Consider the following 16,803-nt stretch of genomic DNA (forward strand, 5'->3'; position numbering starts at 1 on the left):
TTGTTTCCACTGCATTTATTACTAATATAAAAAAATGTTAAAAAAAATTCATTCTCAGTTCTCCAACGGCTCTCATCCCTCCCTCTTGCCCACACAACTCCTGACCCATTTCCTCAGGGCCAGTTCAAAACTGAACCTGTTCACTGCCGTTTTCACAGAAAACAACCAGTGCCAGGGATGCAGGGGAAGAAGGCTGGAAGAGGGCGACAGTACTGTCCGAGTTCCACCCGCTGGCCAGGTGGAGATTCACAGAATTCAAATGAAATGGCTGGTGGCCTCACAATGATGCAGTCTAACTAAAATGGGCTGGAGAGAGGAGAGGCCCATCTGAGCCTTTGGACGACATCACTCGGGCCTGTGTCAATCCCGAGAAACCAACACGGGGAGGGTGAGACGACCAGGGAGGCGGTATTGTGAAGTTTCACAGTTCTACCTCGTTGGGAGGTGGGGAAAGTCTAGGGGGCACCAACGGCCCCACGCATTTTGGCGGAAAAACCTACGCTAGTGTTGGGAAGTCACGAAAATGCCAAGGACACTGAGAAAGGCTACGGGGGTTGGGGGCAGGGGAATGCAGAGTTTCACAAAGCACAGTGACCACAGACCACAGCGGTGGGGATCATGCTACTGACGCAGGAACTACCAGATCCAAGAGCGGGGAGCGTGGCCTCTCAGGGAGTGACTCTGCACCAGTCATCCGCACTTGACCCCAGGTCAGCCAACCGGGTGAGCGTCACAGGGCCGCTGACCACGCTGGGGCAGGGGTGTCACACGAAAAGGACTTAAAAACAAGCAGCGAGGAGGGAATGGTAGGAAACTGCTCCAGGGCTCTCAGGAATCCAGGGCGATACCCAGGGCTGGGTGGACAGATGCACAAGAAACAGCACCAAAGAGGTTTCCTGTTCCGCAGTCAGCTGGCGAGGGGGGAAGAGGAGCCAGGAGGCAGTTGAATGGAGCAATGATGGTCCTGGAGACTTCTCTGGAGGCTGGATCAGAAGAGTGCACGCCGCACACCAGTCATGGAACACAACTCTGGACCCCCAGTGGGAGGGGGCGGTGAGGGGGTGGGCGTCACTGACTGGGGGTGGCGCGAGCAACAGCCTCACGGTGGCCAGCACAGGGCCGTAGGGGAGAACGTGGCCGCCAGGCCGGGGACCCCTTCCAGTCTGGGTGGGGAGGCGGCCTCACAGCGGAGGCCCGTTGACGCCCGGGTGGTAGAAGGCACAGAGGTCCTCGTATCGACAGTGGCCCTTTTTGGCGAAGTGTCGGCAGACGGGGCGGTCAGATTTGTCTGTGAACAAGCGAAAATCGGGCAGTTTAAAATGTAAGAACGAACATATCTAACAAAAAGCAGAGATAGAGAAGGCGGTCAGACTTCCTGCTTGCTACCATTTCCAGGTATTATGGAATGACAGTCTTTCTTGTGGGAGAAACACATTCAGGGCTACTCCTACTTCAAAAGGACAAAGGACAACCCAAAGCACAAGAGCCACGGGGATTCTAGGCATGAGGTCGCTCTGGGAGTGATGGGTATTAAATGTGTGCAGGCATAAAAAAATGGACCTCACCTTCCATAACCTGGGGTCCATCCTTGGGTGGGCAGGTATTCTTGATAAGAGACCAGCTTTTGAGCCTTCGAGGATTTCTCTGTTCTTTGTGAAAGCCTCCCCTGGAGGGACCCCCGTGGCCTGGTCCAGGAAAAGGAGGCTCGGCATTGACCCCCCACCAACCACGACCATATGGGCCAGACCTGGGGCCTAGGCCTCCCCGAATTGGGCCTCTGCCCCGGGGAGGAGGTGGGAGACTCAGCAGTGGTGGGATCATTGGTCCCCTTGATCCCGGAGGACCTCTGTGAAAAGCTGAAGAGACAGACAGAGACAGAGACAGAGAGAGAGAGAGACACGGGAAGATGATCAATGACCAGATTAATACAGATAATGAAACCCTGATTTTGTTTTAAAAACGTTTTATTCAAGTACAATATATACACCAGAAATACACAATTTTAAGTGCACAACTCAATTATTACCAAGGTAAACACACCTATGTTCCCACTAAGACAGGCTAGAGAAGGGACAGAGCCTTATTAGCCCTTCAGAAGCCCCACCTTCTTGTGCCCCTCCTTGCCTACTATCCCACCCTCCTCCCCCAAACAGCTGTCTTGACTTCTAGCACCATAGGTTAGTTTTTGAACTCTGTGCAAAGGAAATCATACAGTCTGCATTCTTTTCTGTCTGCATCCTTTGGTTCAACATAGTGTTTATGAGCTTCATCCAGGTTGCTCGTAGTAGGAGTTCCTTCATTTTCACTGCAGTGTAGTATTCTACCGCATGTACGCACAACTGATTTAGCCATTCTACTGATGGTGGACATGCTACTAGATTCCACGTTTTTGTTATCGTGTGGGGATATAACAAAAAAAATGCTGCTATGAACATTTTTATTTAAGTCTTCGGTACACACATGGATGTATTTCTGTTGAGTATATAAGTAGTAGAGGTATTATTGGATCCTTGAGTATATGTATGCTTATGTTTAAGAAATTCGGAACTTGGGTTGTTCCTATTCACACTCCCACCACCACCACAAACAAGCTGTTATTCCTTGACAACACTTGGTAAAGATCTTTTTCATTTTTGCCATTCTGGTGGGTGTGAAAAGCGGTCTTTTGTTTTGAAATTCTGATTGTAACTAACATAAAACTTGCCACTTTAGTACTTAAGTGTATATCTCTGTAGTGTTAAGTAAATTCATGTTGTTGGAAAACAGATCTCCAGAACTTTTCATCTTGCAGAATTGAAACTTAGTAGCTTCTAAACAACTCTTTCCCTCGCCTCCCCCCAGCTTCTGGCAACTACCATTCTACTTTCTGTTAGTATGAATTTAGTTACTTTATATACTTCAGATCACTGGAACCATACAGCACTTTTTTGTGTGTCACTGGCTTAGCCTCAAGGTTCATCGGTGCTGTGGCCTGCTACAGGACTTTCTTCTTTTGAGGGGCAGAATCATATTCCACTACATGATTATACCACATTTTGTTTATCCATTCATCCATCAATGGGCATCTGGTGGCTTCCATATCCTGTCTACTGTGCACAGTGCTGCTATGAACATGGGTGTGTGACTCCCTCTTCAAGATCGTGCTTTGCATTGTTCTGGGTGAACACCCAGAAGTGGAATTGCTGGATCACATAGTAGTTCTATTTTAATTTTTGACGAATCTCCATACTGTTTTCCACTGTGGTTTCACCACTTTACAATCCCATCAACAGTACACAAAGGGTTTGGTTTCCAAGTTATATGCTTTTATCTTGCCCTTATTTGATGACTAATGATGCTGTGTTCTTGTTCATGTTTTTGGCCATTTAGATTTCAGTTTTTATTAGGTGGCTGTTCTAGTCTTTTGCCCACTTTTCTAACAGATTGTCAGAGAGTTTTTTTATATATTCAAGATTTTAACTCTTTATAAATTCAAGATTTTATTGGTTGTATTTGTTTCAAGTATCTTCTACTCTATGGCTTCCTATTAACTTCTTAATGGTGTGATTTGATTAATAGAAGTTCATATTTTCTAATGTAATTCACTTTATTTTTCCTTTATGCTTAGTGTGTTGCTTGTCTGTTTAAAAACTCTAATCTACTTTAAGACTATAAAATACATTTGTTTTCTAAAATTACTTCTTTACCCATGAATATCCAATTAACCTACCATGATTTGCTAAAAAGGCCATTATTTCAATTCCGTCTTCAAGAATGAAATAACCATATGTGTGTGGGCCTGTTATTGGACTCTTTATGCCATTCTGTTAATTTATATGTCTATTTTTGGGCCAATACCACACTGTCATAACTGCTACAGCTTTAAAATAAGTCTTGATATTCAGAGTAAGCCCTTCCCCTTAAAAAATTGTCTTTGCAATTTCTCACCCTGATCCTTTGCATTTCAATACAATAATGTAGAATGCTTATTTCTACAAAAACATTGTAGGGATTATAAGTGGGAATGTAATGGATCTATGGGTTAATTTTGGAAGAACTGTCATTTTATAACATTGAGTTTTTCATTTAAGTACAGAATTCTTGATCTTTTTTTTTTTAATCCCTTGTGGGTTTTAGTCCCTCCCTTGCTCCCTTTTCAGGACCCAATCAAAGGATCAGAGCCCCTTTCTTCTCACCTGACTTGGGGTCACCAGGCTTTCCATTGGCCATGGGGGGAGGGCCCAGAAGGCTGGGTGGTCCTAAGAGTAGACATGAAAATATGGTCATCAGAATAGACTAAAAAACTGATGATCCTGTTCTTATATGCTTTCCTTCTATTACTCATTTCTTAACCAGTAAAGCCAGATATATTTTCAACAGTGTTATGGGTTCTGACGCCCATCTATTTCCAAAGCATTTTCAGGATTTGCAACGTGGAGACTTAGCCCTGTCACGGCGTATAATGAGAAAACGATACCTACAAACTTTCTCTCTCCCTTACATTGTTGCTATCCAATAGATCCCAAGTGATTCCAGAGGTAAAACCAATCCCTCTCTTTAACTGGCCAATCAGATACTTCTCCGCTAACCCTACCCGCAAGGAGTTCACAGAAAGCTCTACTTCCACCTTCCCCATGCAAGTGTGGTCACAAACTGTCATCCCAGTCATCGCAATCTGCAACTTCTCTAGGGCCCCTCTCCCCCTGACGGTTTGCGGCTGCGCACATAAGTTCTTTATCTCCTCTCCCTTCTTTAGAAAGGTTTAGAGGCCAGTTTGAAGTTGAAGATTCAAGTAAAAGAACTCATTTAGTGTTCCATCCCACACAGGCTTCTCCCCAAGCCCCCGCCCCAGCGCGTGCGCCCTTCCTCCCGTTAGAGCCCTCTCCCCCGCATCTTTTCAGCTTCTAACCCTTCGCCTCGACAGGCTGACAGGCATGTGCGTACCCCTCCAGGGCTCCTCACCGATGGGGCTCCCATCCTCCTCGTCTCCAGTCTCATCCCGCTCTGGCAGTGGGGGCTGCTGCTGCAGCTGCTGCTGCTGATTCTGCTTCTTTCGTTTCGGCATCGTGGTTGCGGCAATGGCTGCAGCGGGATTTGGAGGGCAGTGAGGAAGGGGCACGCTGGGATTCTGTTTCCGCTTCCGGGGGGCGCGGTGGACACTGAGGCTGAGGCTCCCGCCATTTCACTTCCGGAAGGCTGCGGGGAATCTTTGTGCGGCTCTTCTCGCATCAGCCGCCTCCCGCAGTCTCTGCCAGGCAGGGCAGCAATCTCAAACCTTTCCGTTGCTGCGTTGCTATAAACGCTTTGAAAAAGTTGCTAGCTCCTCCCCCTCGCTGAAAAAAAAATAAACAACCGGCTGCTCCTCACAGTCTGCCATAGAGTCGACAGACTCTCAGGCCAGAAGGCCTGAGAAGAGAAGGCTGTCGCATCCTGAGATCGCCATATCCGGTCCCCGGTTTCTATGGTAACAGCTGCAGGCACAACTCGGTGCCCTATGACTTCCCTCCAAAAATCCTTGCCCCATCTGGGTTTCTCTCCTCGGCGGCGCTTGCATTTATGATCTGTAAGCCTGCTCCTTATCATCGTTCCCACAAGGAATCTGGGTCCCAGCAGGGCGCTGCCCAGGGCTCTCCAGACCGCCACCCGCCCTTCAAGACCTCTGACCCGGCCCCCAGTGTAGTTCAGTAACTCAGCTTCCTTCCCGGGACGCGCAGTCGCGCCTTTCCTCTAAGGCCCAGCTGGAGGATCGGTAAAGAAGCTTATGCGTGTCCACGCCCCTTTCTCCCCAGGTGGTAGGACCCGCCCTCCGCCCACCGCCCCCTCCAGGTGAGTGGTAGCTTCTCCCCGGCGCGCAAGGTAATGATGACACGCGTCCCCCCTCCTCTGAAGGCGAGTTGGTAGCGTCCGTGACGAAGTTAGCCCGATCCTCCCACGCGCGCCTCCTTCCTCGCCGCCGCAGCGCCCTCTCAGTGCCACTGGCTCTCACGTGCGGGTAGCCTACCCTGCATCATCCTCTCGCCTCGCTCTCACTGGGACGTGGCTGTATTTCCCCGTTGTCTTCCACCCGGGTCGCCCGGGCGCAGCGGCCGTGCCCGCCCGCTGACGTCACCTTCCAGCCCCGCCCCCTCCAGGGTCCCGGGCCCTTGAGGCGGGGGCTGCCCCGGGGGGAGTCAGTTGAGGCGGCGGGAGCTCGGCGGAGGGCGGGCCAGGTGACTGGTCCGGGCCATGCCGAGGAAGAAGCCTTTCAGCGTGAAGCAGAAGAAAAAGCAGTTGCAGGACAAGCGGGAGCGGAAGCGAGGTCAGTGCGGGAGCCGGAGGAGGGGGCGGGGCTCGGACTCCCGCACATCTGGAAGGAGGGGTGTGCCCGCCTCACCTCTGGGAGGCGTGGGAGGGGGTGGCGGCCGCGTGCCGATGCGCGTGGGCGACCGCGGAGGGGATTCCCTCACCCCAGCCCCCTACCTCTGGAAGGGGTGGGGAAGGATGGAGAGTTGGGGGAGGGGAATCCCTCCAGCTCCAACGGGGCGCCATCCCCGCAGATCCCTGGAGGAGGAGTGCCTCCCCCCACGCACATCCGGGAGGGTCCTGGGCAGAGTAGGTGGGAGGGCCGGGTCTCAAAAGAAGTGCGGTAGTGTGGGGAGGAGCCAGGCCGACCGGGGAGGGGGTCTTTTGGCCCCTGAGAACTGGCCAGCACTGGCGTCACCGGCTCCTCCCCGCAGGGCTTCAAGATGGGCTGCGATCCAGTTCCAACAGCCGCAGCGGGAGCCGAGAGCGGCGGGAGGAGCAAACCGACACCTCGGACGGGGAGTCTGTGACCCATCACATCCGCAGGCTCAACCAGCAACCTTCCCAAGGGCTGGGCCCGCGAGGCTATGACCCAAATCGGTGAGAGTGGGCGGGGGGCTCTGGCCCAGGTTTCCCCGCCTACCCGGAAGTCAGAGCGTTGGGGGAAAGCAGGCTGCTGCTGGTGGAGGCTTGAAACTGGAGATGGGGGAGGGCTGGGATACCACGGTTCTCCACGGGCCGCTAGGGCACAAGGGAAGCTTGTGGAGCGGGCCACAATCTTCCCTTCCGCAGAACCTGGAGAGCGTTTGGCTTTTTCTGGACGAAACTTAGGGAAGGCCCGTTGTTGCACGATAGAGATTTGGGGGAGGGCCGACTGAGAAGCGAGACTTGAAGTCTGGAGAAAAGAGTTTGTGGCCAAGGATTGCGATGGATGCTGTGGTCCCTTCCCTGTTAGATACCGGCTGCATTTTGAGCGAGACAGCCGGGAGGAAGTGGAGAGGAGAAAGAGAGCTGCCCGGGAGCAAGTGCTACAGCCCGTCAGTGCTGAGCTGCTGGAGCTGGACATCCGAGAGGTCTACCAGCCCGGCTCTGGTGAGTGAGAGCCCAGCGCCTGGATGCTTGGGACAGGCAGTGGGCTGGGGAAAGGAGTTTGGAAGAGTAAGAGCCGACTGGGAGGAAGAAGGGGTCTGGGAGACATGCACGCTTTAGTCTTGAAACTATCCTGAAACTTATTTGGACTTTTTCTTGATTATTCAGTCCTGGACTTTCCCCGACGTCCCCCTTGGAGCTATGAGATGTCTAAGGAGCAACTGATGAGCCAGGAGGAACGGAGCTTCCAGGAGTATCTTGGGAAGATTCATGGGGCTTACACCTCTGAGAAACTCAGCTACTTTGAGCACAATCTGGAGGTGAGACTAGAGTGGGGGCAGGAGTGGGGCATAGTCACCCATGGCCAAATTGGTTTGAGTCAGGCAGGAGAGTGACTCTGGGCTCAAGTTCTCTTTCACTGATTTTGTCTTTTCAGACATGGAGGCAGCTGTGGCGAGTGTTAGAGATGTCTGATATTGTTTTGCTGATTACTGATATCCGACATCCAGTGAGTCCTGGGACGAGGGTGGGCAAGGGGCAGGAGGGAGGGAGGTCCTGGTGGGGTAAAGGGCAGAGGCAGTAGTTGGGAGACAGACAGGTAATCCCTTCCTTTCCAGTCTCCTCTACCCTGCTGAAGTCTGCAGTTGGGAACTCGGTTTTTATTCATCAGTGTCAGAGCCTGTCACTCCTCCTCTGGCCAACCACCCCGCCTGTTCTTTAACCCTTTGATGGAAAACTGTTCCTGTTTCCTGGCACACCAGGGCTAATAGGAAGTCTCAGTGTGGAGCTCCAGGGAAGTCTGTGAAGTGGGCTTCCCTGCCATATGAGTCTCTACAGAACTCAGCCTCACTTGGGATGCTAGGGTAGTGGTTAAGGCTCTAGACAAGCTGCTGGACGGCTCTCCTGTGATCTGACTGTGCTGCTTCACTGTTGTTCTCCAGGGGGAGAAAGGGAGGTCTGAAGTCTGTGTGGATATTTAGGTTGGAGATCATTAACATGTACACATACCCCCTACGTAGTCGGAGACATACGTGTGCATTCACACACTCACTTAAACAGCTACGCATGCTCAGTGCAAACCTCATACGTGCATGCCGGCACATAAGCTTGTGTACACATGCAGACAGAAGTGTGTGTAAAACTAGATATTGATTTTTATCCCAGCCCTCATCCCTGTGAGTGATTCTAGCATTTATCCCCCGTTGCTAGGTCCGCTTCCTTGTTTTTAGCTATTTACCATCCCTGATCGGGCCCACAGGGAATGCCCAGAGACACACATACAGGTGATGCTCACCGCTGCTTTGTCTCCCTAGTTCAGTTTGGCTGATCTGTCCTTGTTGCCCCAGAATCTGCTACTACCAGGTTCTTCTCTCCAAGCTGTGCTTGGTGAGTAGGGCGCTGCAGGCAGAGAACTGTGGGTTGACCTTGCATCACTCCCTCCTCTTATATCCTGTTCCAGGTTGTGAATTTCCCACCAGCACTTTACGAGTACGTGACTGGAGAGCTTGGGCTGGCCCTGGTGCTTGTCCTGAACAAGGTGGATCTGGCCCCCCCAGCTCTCGTGGTTGCCTGGAAGCATTATTTCCATCAACACTATCCCCAACTCCACATTGTTCTTTTCACCTCTTTCCCTCGGGATCCCCGCACCCCACAGGACCCTAGCAGCGGTGAGTGGGCAGTGAGGAGGGCAGTGTGGGAGATGTGGCGGGGGAGGGGGGGCAGGGGACAAAAGGGAGGACCTGATCTGGGGTCTGAGGGTGGTGGGAGAGAGGGGGTACCTGAGCCTCATGGGGTGAGCTCATGTTTTTGCACCCTCTGATCTCAGTCTTGAAGAAGAGTCGGAGGCGGGGAAGAGGATGGACTCGGGCTCTGGGGCCAGAGCAGCTGCTGAGAGCCTGTGAAGCCATCACTGCTGGGAAAGGTATGTGCCCCTTCGAGGCGAGGCATGGGGGCCAGTGAGGGGGACCCAGGGCCCCAAATCATTTTGCATACCTTCCCTCTAGTATCGACTCAGGCAAGAGGCCACAGGGAAGGCCAAGAGAAGAAGCTGCCTGACTTGGTAGGACAAGAGAGGCAGCCGGGAGGCAGGAGCCCCTGTGGCTGACTGCCTTCAGTCTTGCTGATGCTTTTTAGAGACTCAGAAATGCACCCAATTCCAGGGTGGGGTCAAGTGAAGGCTGGGGATGTTGCTTTTATGCAGCTTGGCTCTGCGAGATCCAGAGGGAGCCACTTACCTCGACTGTGCAGAGCACTGTCTCCGCCATCATGGGCAGCGGCCCTGGGGAGAACTACCTCCTCTTTCTCCTTCCCTGCACAGTGGACCTGAGCAGCTGGCGGGAGAAGATTGCCCGGGATGTGGCCGGGGCCACCTGGGGTAACGGCTCCGGGGAGGAGGAGGAAGAGGAGGACGGGCCCGCCGTCCTGGTGGAGCAGCAGACTGACTCCGCGATGGAGCCGACAGGCCCCGCGCGGGAGCGCTACAAGGACGGGGTGGCGACCATCGGCTGCGTGGGTAAGGAAGTAGCGGCTGCCTAGGAGGCACAGGGTTTCAGTATTTGGGAAATAGAGAAGGTGGTCAGGTCCCTTTAGGCTCCAGGGTCTCTGAGGCCAGAGGAGGCTGTCTGCGGTGGCAGAATGATCACAGGACACCTGAGTTAAGTTTGCCTTCTTAGCTTATTGATCTCGAGCAAGGGATCTACCAACTCTCAGTCTCAGTGACTTTGATTTGAAAAATGAGGACAGTGATGCTCAGTTAAAAGAATGGATGGGAAGAAGCAGGAGAAGAGTATAGAGAGAGCTTAACAAAGTCTAACAAATAGTGATAATAGTAATAACAATAAATGTTAAAATTGTGTGATGCCTGATGTGAAGTGGTCACTGCTATGTAACTTACATATTAAGTTTTTTAGTTGTAATAATTAGTCCATCATAAATCATAGCAAGAGCTTAGCAAGTATCAGGTTTCTTCTTGGTCTTAACTTTTTTAGTCTGTTGTAAAGAGAATCTTCTCTTAATTAAGAGCTTTGTCTCTGCTCTCAATGGGGGATAAAGGAATGTAAATGGTAGGGATGGGCAAGACAAAGCAGAGAGTGTGGTCAGAGGCAGTCCCAGTTTAGGGGAGAAATGAGACTTGCTCAGAACAGAGGCAGAGGTGGGGAGACAGGTCAGGATATATTTTGAAGGTAGAAAACACAAGATTGCTGAGGAGTTGCACTTGGGTTGCATAAGAGAAAGCAAAGAATAAAGAAGGACTTACAAAGTTTTATACTGAGCAGCGGGAACACTGAAGAGGAGCAGATTTGGAGGGATTGGGGAAGGGAATCAAATTAAGTTTGAGAGTCTTTTTAAATATCCCAGGTGGAGACGCTGACTAGGCAGTGGGCCAGGAGCTTAGAGGAGAGAACTGGAGATTTGAATTTGAATGAGATTTAATCTTGGGAAGCCAGTAGTGGACATAAATGGTGATTAAAGCCATGGGATGGGATGAGATATGGGAGAGGAGATAGATGGAGAAGAGACTAGGCTAGTATTTAGAGGCTGGGCAAAGCCGAATGAAATCAAGAGTTTTCCAACAGGCAAATGAAGAAAGTTTGGAGAGGAGAGGAGGGCTCAGTCGTGTTGACTGTCGCTGACAGGTCAAGAGCGGTAAGAACAGAGGCTTGCTCAGCAAGTTGGGCAACATGGAGATCAGCGATTTTGTGGGTGGAGAAGAGCAAGCCAGATTAGGGTGGCGGACGAGAGGATGGGGAATGACAGGATAATGTTGTATGAGAAAGGAGCTAGACACAACAGCATCCATACTGTACAGTCCCATTTGTGAAAGGCTCCAAAGCTGTAGAAGTGAACTCCACCAGCCATTCAGGATTCACAGGCCACAGAACTGAAAGGAAAGTGAAGAAGCAGAATTCCGTACCCCTTGGGATCAGGCTCCCATGAGCACAGGGAGAGGGTTATGATCAAGAAGGAACGGATGGGGCCTCTGAGGAAGTGAGTCACTCTGCTCAGGATGACGTGGGGGTTCATCAGGCATGTTTATGTTTTACATGTTTTGCGTGTGTGTTATAATTTATAGTCACAAAGAAGATGGTGTGAAGAAGTGGTGGCAAAAAATAGACAAGTCTTAAGGAGTTTTATTATAAAGGGGAGAGAAGAATGGAGTTGTCAAAGGAGAGTTGTCTCCCCAGCCCCTTTCGAGAGGAAATATAATCAAGGAGCCCATGGCTAGGGAGAGCTAACTGTACTGTTTCATTTTATATAAGGGACCTCAGACTCCCCGGAGTTTGGTACCTGTGGATATACCAGCTGTGCGTGAGTGTGTTGTAAAGAGAGCACAGTCAGCACCAGGGTGCATCTTTGCCTGGCCTCAGTCAGCTGCTGACCGGGCAGAGTTGCATTTTACGAGGCTGGAGTTTTGCCAGATGACTAAGAAGAAGGGGAGAGGCAGGGCCAGGGAGTTGAAGCTCCTTGAAAGGGACTGGCTGTCGCGCTGGACCGTGGAATCTAAGTTGAATAAGAAGGGAGGTGAGAGCATGAGCCCATGTTGGTCAGGGTCAGAGGCTCATTGGAATAGAGGATCCAGAATAAGTGAGCTGGAAAGATGAGGTGTCGGGCAGAGAGAGAGGTGCTTGTAGGTGGGATTTGGAAGGTGTGAAGTGACAGGCCCAGGGTAAGACCACAGACTGGGGTGGAGGAAACCTCTGGGAGATCCTGGCACTGGGAGGCCAGAGCCTGGTTTGTAACTTGTGACGTTGTACCGCTTCTGTCCTTCCTTTCTGTGCCTTAGTTTCCCATTCATCTATAGCTACAGCACCGTGTCCTACCTGTCACAGAGTAAGGATCTGTCAGTGTTAATTTTCCTTGTCTTCCTTAGGTTTCCCCAATGTGGGCAAGTCCTCGCTGATCAACGGGCTGGTAGGCCGGAAGGTTGTGAGTGTCTCCAGAACTCCGGGCCACACCCGATACTTTCAGACCTACTTTCTCACTCCCTCCGTGAAGCTCTGTGACTGTCCCGGCCTCATATTCCCCTCGCTTCTGCCCAGGCAGTTGCAGGTACGAGGGCAGAGGGCCAGCAGTGGGGAGAAGGCAGGAGATCGAGGCAGGTGCTGAGTGCTCTTACCTCCCCTCAGGTCCTGGCGGGGATCTACCCTATCGCCCAGATCCAGGAACCGTACACCGCTGTGGGCTACCTGGCCTCCCGCATCCCCGTGCAGGCCCTGCTCCATTTGCGCCACCCAGAGGCCGAGGACCCCTCTGCAGAACACCCCTGGTGTGCCTGGGACATCTGTGAAGGTGGGCTCCACGTGCCTGGCTTTCCTTCCCTGGCCCTATCTCTTCTTCTGTCCTTCCTCAGAGGTCCTGCCATCTTGATGGGGCAGCTGGCTGGTCACCCATAGACCCTGTCTCAGGGCCAGCAAGATCTTGGGCCTGGAATATTCTGGGAGAAACTGGAAGGACTGTATTAGGGGTGTGGGATGATGGTGACTGGGCCCAGTTGATGGTCTTCCATCCCCATCCTTCTCTCCTTCCAGCCTGGGCAGAGAAACGTGGTTACAAGACAGCCAAGGCCGCCCGAAACGATGTGTACAGAGCGGCCAACAGCCTCCTGCGGCTGGCGCTGGATGGCCGCCTCAGCCTGTGTTTTCATCCCCCAGGCTACAATGAGCAGAAAGGTCAGTCAGCCGGTGATCCTCCCCAGCCCCTGCTGTAGGAGAGGCAGAAGGGTGTGGGCTTTGTGGCCACACTGTGTGAGGATTCGGATTCTGCCCCCATCGGCCAGCTCTGTGTGACTAAGTAGGTCTGAGATGACTTTCCAATCTGCAAAACCAGGGTGCTTAGTTGCTCCTGGCAAGGAGGTGGTCAAGATGGGAGTTAATGTGTGCAAAGCTTCTGTTCTGTGCCCAGCACAGGAGAGGGTGAATGAATGAGCGCACAAATGAATGCCAGCAGCTATAAAATGGTTGTCATTCTTAGTCTTTGCCTCTTCCCCATCTTTGCCTGGCGTTAGTTTCTTGCTCAAAACTCTCCACCATTCTTTTTCTGTTTCGGTTCCCCAGGCACCTGGGAGTCCCATCCAGAGACCATGGAGCTGGTGGTTTTGCAGGGCAGGGTGGGGCCAGCGGGTGACGAGGAGGAGGAGGAAGAGGAAGAGCTGAGCAGCTCCTGTGAGGAGGAGGGAGAGGAGGACCGGGATGCGGATGAGGAGGGGGAAGGGGATGAGGACACCCCAACCTCGGCTCCAGGGTCCAGCCTGGCCGCCCGAAACCCTTACGCCCTGCTGGGCGAGGACGAGTGCTGAGTCCCTGCCCTACTCCATCTCCCCACCTCCCCAGTATCTTTGCTTTTGGACTGACCCGGGGGTCTCTCCCGTCTGCCGCCCCAGTTGTGAATAAAGATTGTCTGCTTTGTAGCCCCTTCCCTAGATGGACTGAGGTGAGAGCAGCTCTCAGGCTGACAGCTGTGGGAGGCTGGCTGCTCTTCTCCCTTCTCTTTTCGTGCATTCTCTTTGCAAAAGAAGAGTTCTCTTAGGAGTTAATTCAGTGGGTTCTGAGGCCCAAAACCACTCCCTCTGCTCATGCTCCCACTTGTACCTTAGGAACTGTGTCATCAACATGGTGAGGGGAGGTCATTTCAGGCTTCTGAGGCCTGGTCAAAGTCCAGTCCCCTTTGGTCCCTCTGGTGTTGGAACAACCCCTATGCGCCCCCTGCTGTCAGTCCTGGGTTATACCAGGAACTTCTGGGAGAAGCAGCAGTAAGAGATGTCACAGCTGATGTCTCCAAGTGAGATTTTTTAACAGGATTTATTCAAATTCAACAAATATTTATTGAGGTCTAACTGTGTCTAGACTTACGCTAAGCACTGAGCATATAAAGCTGCACAAACAGGCCTGACCTAAATATACAGCCTGGCCATGATCAAGACCTCATTAATCAGGCACCCAACTTTTTGAATTAAGATGGGTGTATAATGTTCTCCAAATCCTTAGGGCTCATACGGTATAATTCTAGAACTTCCTGTTGGTGGAGATACTTAGCTAAGACTTGATGCTTGTGAAAATGTTAATTAAATGTGTACGAGTAGTCTTAATTACTGGCAAATAAGTGGGGTGCACATTTATGATCTGAGCAGAAGAGCCCTGTAAGTGCAGTATTAAGTCTCATTATAGAGCTTTAACACTAAGGGTCTGCTAGATTCAAATGGGAGGACACACACCCAGCCTCCTGAATCCCATTTACCCTGGTTTGGGATGGAGCCAAGGAGACCCAGTGCATGGTCTGGGCTGTCTTATGATATCAGGTGCAATTCAGCAGAGGTCAGCTCTTCTGTGAGTCAGGGCGCTTTAGGCCTTGCTGTACATCCCCCTTGATAAGCAAGCAGCTGGACTCCTAGATTTCATTCTTGGAGAAAAGGAAGAATGAGCTTTGGTTCATTGGCTGCCACAATGTTGTCTGGGTTGGTGGTAGCAAAAAGTGTTATTTGATAGGTTAGCCATCCGGGGTAGGGGTGAGGAGAAGAGGGCGTATGATTCCTCTCTCTAAAGCGTTCTGTTCCAGTTCTGGGTCTCAGGCTACTTTTCATTCCAGCAGAGACCCAGTCACCCCAGGAGCAAAAGGGGCTGAGGTGAACTGGCCCATATTTGGGTCATTTCTTCCAGCTCCCTCCTCCTCTGGTGCCAGTGAGGACATAAGCCCTGGAATTTGCATTCCAGCGCAAAGTTTAAATACAGCATGTGAATGTGTGCGAAAGTTGCCCACAATGTGCTGTAAAAGAGAAAAAGTTTCAGTGGAGAGAAAAACCCACCTGTCTCCCATCTTGCACTTTGTACCCTCAGGGCTAGGTCTGTTGACAGAAAAAGGGGGACCCTTACTGAGCATCCTGTGAAGGTTCGTAATGGTCAGGGAAGCTCAGGGGACTTCTCTACTGCTGGAGGTGAGATGGGGACATTGGAATTGTCTCAAAAAGTAGAGAAAAGTGAGAAAAATCAGAATTCTATTTAAGCCCTTGTCTCTGTGCCACTTCTCTTCACTTGTCTTTATCTTGTTCTATCTTATGAGTTTCACCAGGAGCATTTGGGAGGTCTGGGGGTGGAGGTGAAAGCTGAGACCTGATGCTGGAGGGGAAGCCAAGGAAGAGGGTTTTTATGCTGAAGACCTGGATGGAAGCAGTGCTAACATCCCCAAGAGGCTAGAGATGGCAAATGATTCTTCCCAATCAGTACTCTGTAGGAAAGTGACACTGGGAAAAGAACTATCTTAGCAACAAACAGATTTGGGAGGAGAAGGGTAAATAATAACCCAACACCAGTGTCTGAGGTGGAAACTGACTAAAAGGGGACAAAGGAAACCAGGGGTCCAGTTCTGAAATACCCAGGACTCCTGTGCTCACACCCCTCCTGGGACATATCCACTATGGAGACACTTGACTGTGGAGGTCTCAGGCTCTGGGAGTTTGCACAGCTGGCCAGTCTCGTCTCTTGATGGCCAGAAACTAGTACTTCTTATTCATGCTGTAATTCCATCTAGATGTTGAGCAAGTTCTTCTGAGCTTTCCTTTTTCTAGACTGACTTCCAGTCATGGTTCTGGGACAAAGTAGCTGTGTGTGGTCCAGAGTAGATCATTGATACAATCAACAACATTGGTTGAAAACAATGTGTGTCAGGCATGCTGAGTTCTGGGACAAAAACACTGAGTACAGGCATAGACCGTATCCTCCAAGAACAGAACAGCCAGATACTAATGATACTACTCCATGTCACCATGTAAATTATAGAAGAATTGCTGTACGTGAGTATTGAATTGTAACTAAGTAAGGTGTCTAGAACTATAATCACCCCAAGAATCCATTCACCAATTGAACATTTGTCCATTTGTCAACAATTACTATTTGTCAGTCACTGCTAAGTGGTAAGTGATACAGAACTAGTCCTTTGTGGAACTCTCAATTTATTGGAATATGAAAACAATTTAATAATTACCCCAAAAGTGTGATAAGTGCTGTGAGAAGGGTGGTACAGGGTTCTGTGGGGTAGTGGTGGCTTCATGTAGAAGGGTCTTGTGATGTTGCTCAGAAAGAAGTGGAGGACAGAGCTGGAAGCTGTTGATTGTACAGCAAGTTATATAAGACTGGGGAAAAAAAAAATCAGTGGTCTGTGGTAAAGAATTGCTGTGGGAACACCCAACAGGGGCCAGTCTTGGTGAGTCAGAAAAAGTCTAGAGGGACGGAGGTCCAAGCTGAGGCCTGAAAACTGAGCAGGAGTTAGCCAGGCATTGAGAGGGAAAGGGCATTACAGAGGGGAAAGCGAAGGATAGGAACAAGCACGTGACAGTTGGAAGACTTAACTGGTTCAGCATGGCTGGGGCAGAGGGTGCAAGGGGGGAAAGGTGAAGCTGGAGAGGTAGGCTTGGGTTAGCTCTTCCTGGGCCTCATCAGCCGTGCTAAAGATGAAGGCTTTATC

General features: G+C 51.0%; 2 protein-coding genes across 4 annotated transcripts; one reads left to right on the forward strand and one right to left on the reverse strand.

Annotated features, from left to right (window-relative positions):
- On the reverse strand, positions 1 to 5,085 carry PRR3 (proline rich 3). 3 transcript variants are annotated; one of them, XM_005223661.5, is made up of 4 exons: positions 4,924 to 5,085; positions 4,176 to 4,238; positions 1,566 to 1,856; positions 1 to 1,288 (listed from the first exon to the last, which is right to left on the reverse strand). In XM_005223661.5, the coding sequence occupies exons 1-4, from the start codon at positions 5,042 to 5,044 to the stop codon at positions 1,182 to 1,184; spliced, it is 582 nt and encodes a 193-aa protein (XP_005223718.1). In that variant the 5' UTR covers positions 5,045 to 5,085; the 3' UTR covers positions 1 to 1,181.
- Positions 5,086 to 5,979: 894 nt separating this feature from the next.
- Positions 5,980 to 13,768, forward strand: GNL1 (G protein nucleolar 1 (putative)). Its single transcript, NM_001103272.1, is given in 12 exon segments — positions 5,980 to 6,277; positions 6,696 to 6,861; positions 7,217 to 7,353; positions 7,519 to 7,670; positions 7,787 to 7,858; positions 8,810 to 9,017; positions 9,176 to 9,271; positions 9,668 to 9,862; positions 12,221 to 12,399; positions 12,477 to 12,639; positions 12,879 to 13,019; positions 13,404 to 13,768. Coding segments are annotated over 12 exon segments (1,824 nt in total). The 5' UTR covers positions 5,980 to 6,204; the 3' UTR covers positions 13,646 to 13,768.
- Positions 13,769 to 16,803: the final 3,035 nt, after the last annotated feature.

Source organism: Bos taurus, chromosome 23 (genome assembly GCF_002263795.3).
Source record: "Bos taurus isolate L1 Dominette 01449 registration number 42190680 breed Hereford chromosome 23, ARS-UCD2.0, whole genome shotgun sequence".
NCBI classification, from domain to species: Eukaryota; Metazoa; Chordata; class Mammalia; order Artiodactyla; family Bovidae; genus Bos; species Bos taurus.

What these genes read in the sequence shown, in the direction of transcription:
- PRR3 (XM_005223661.5), bottom strand. Translation starts at nt 5,044, where the DNA reads ATGCCGAAACGAAAGAAGCAGAATCAGCAGCAGCAGCTGCAGCAGCAG. An exon ending in CGGTGAGGAGCCCTGGAGGG is followed by an intron (nt 4,239 to 4,923) that starts GTACGCACATGC and finishes GTCTACTCTTAG; the next exon opens with GACCACCCAGCCTTCTGGGC. An exon ending in GCCTGGTGACCCCAAGTCAG is followed by an intron (nt 1,857 to 4,175) that starts GTGAGAAGAAAG and finishes CTGTCTCTTCAG; the next exon opens with CTTTTCACAGAGGTCCTCCG.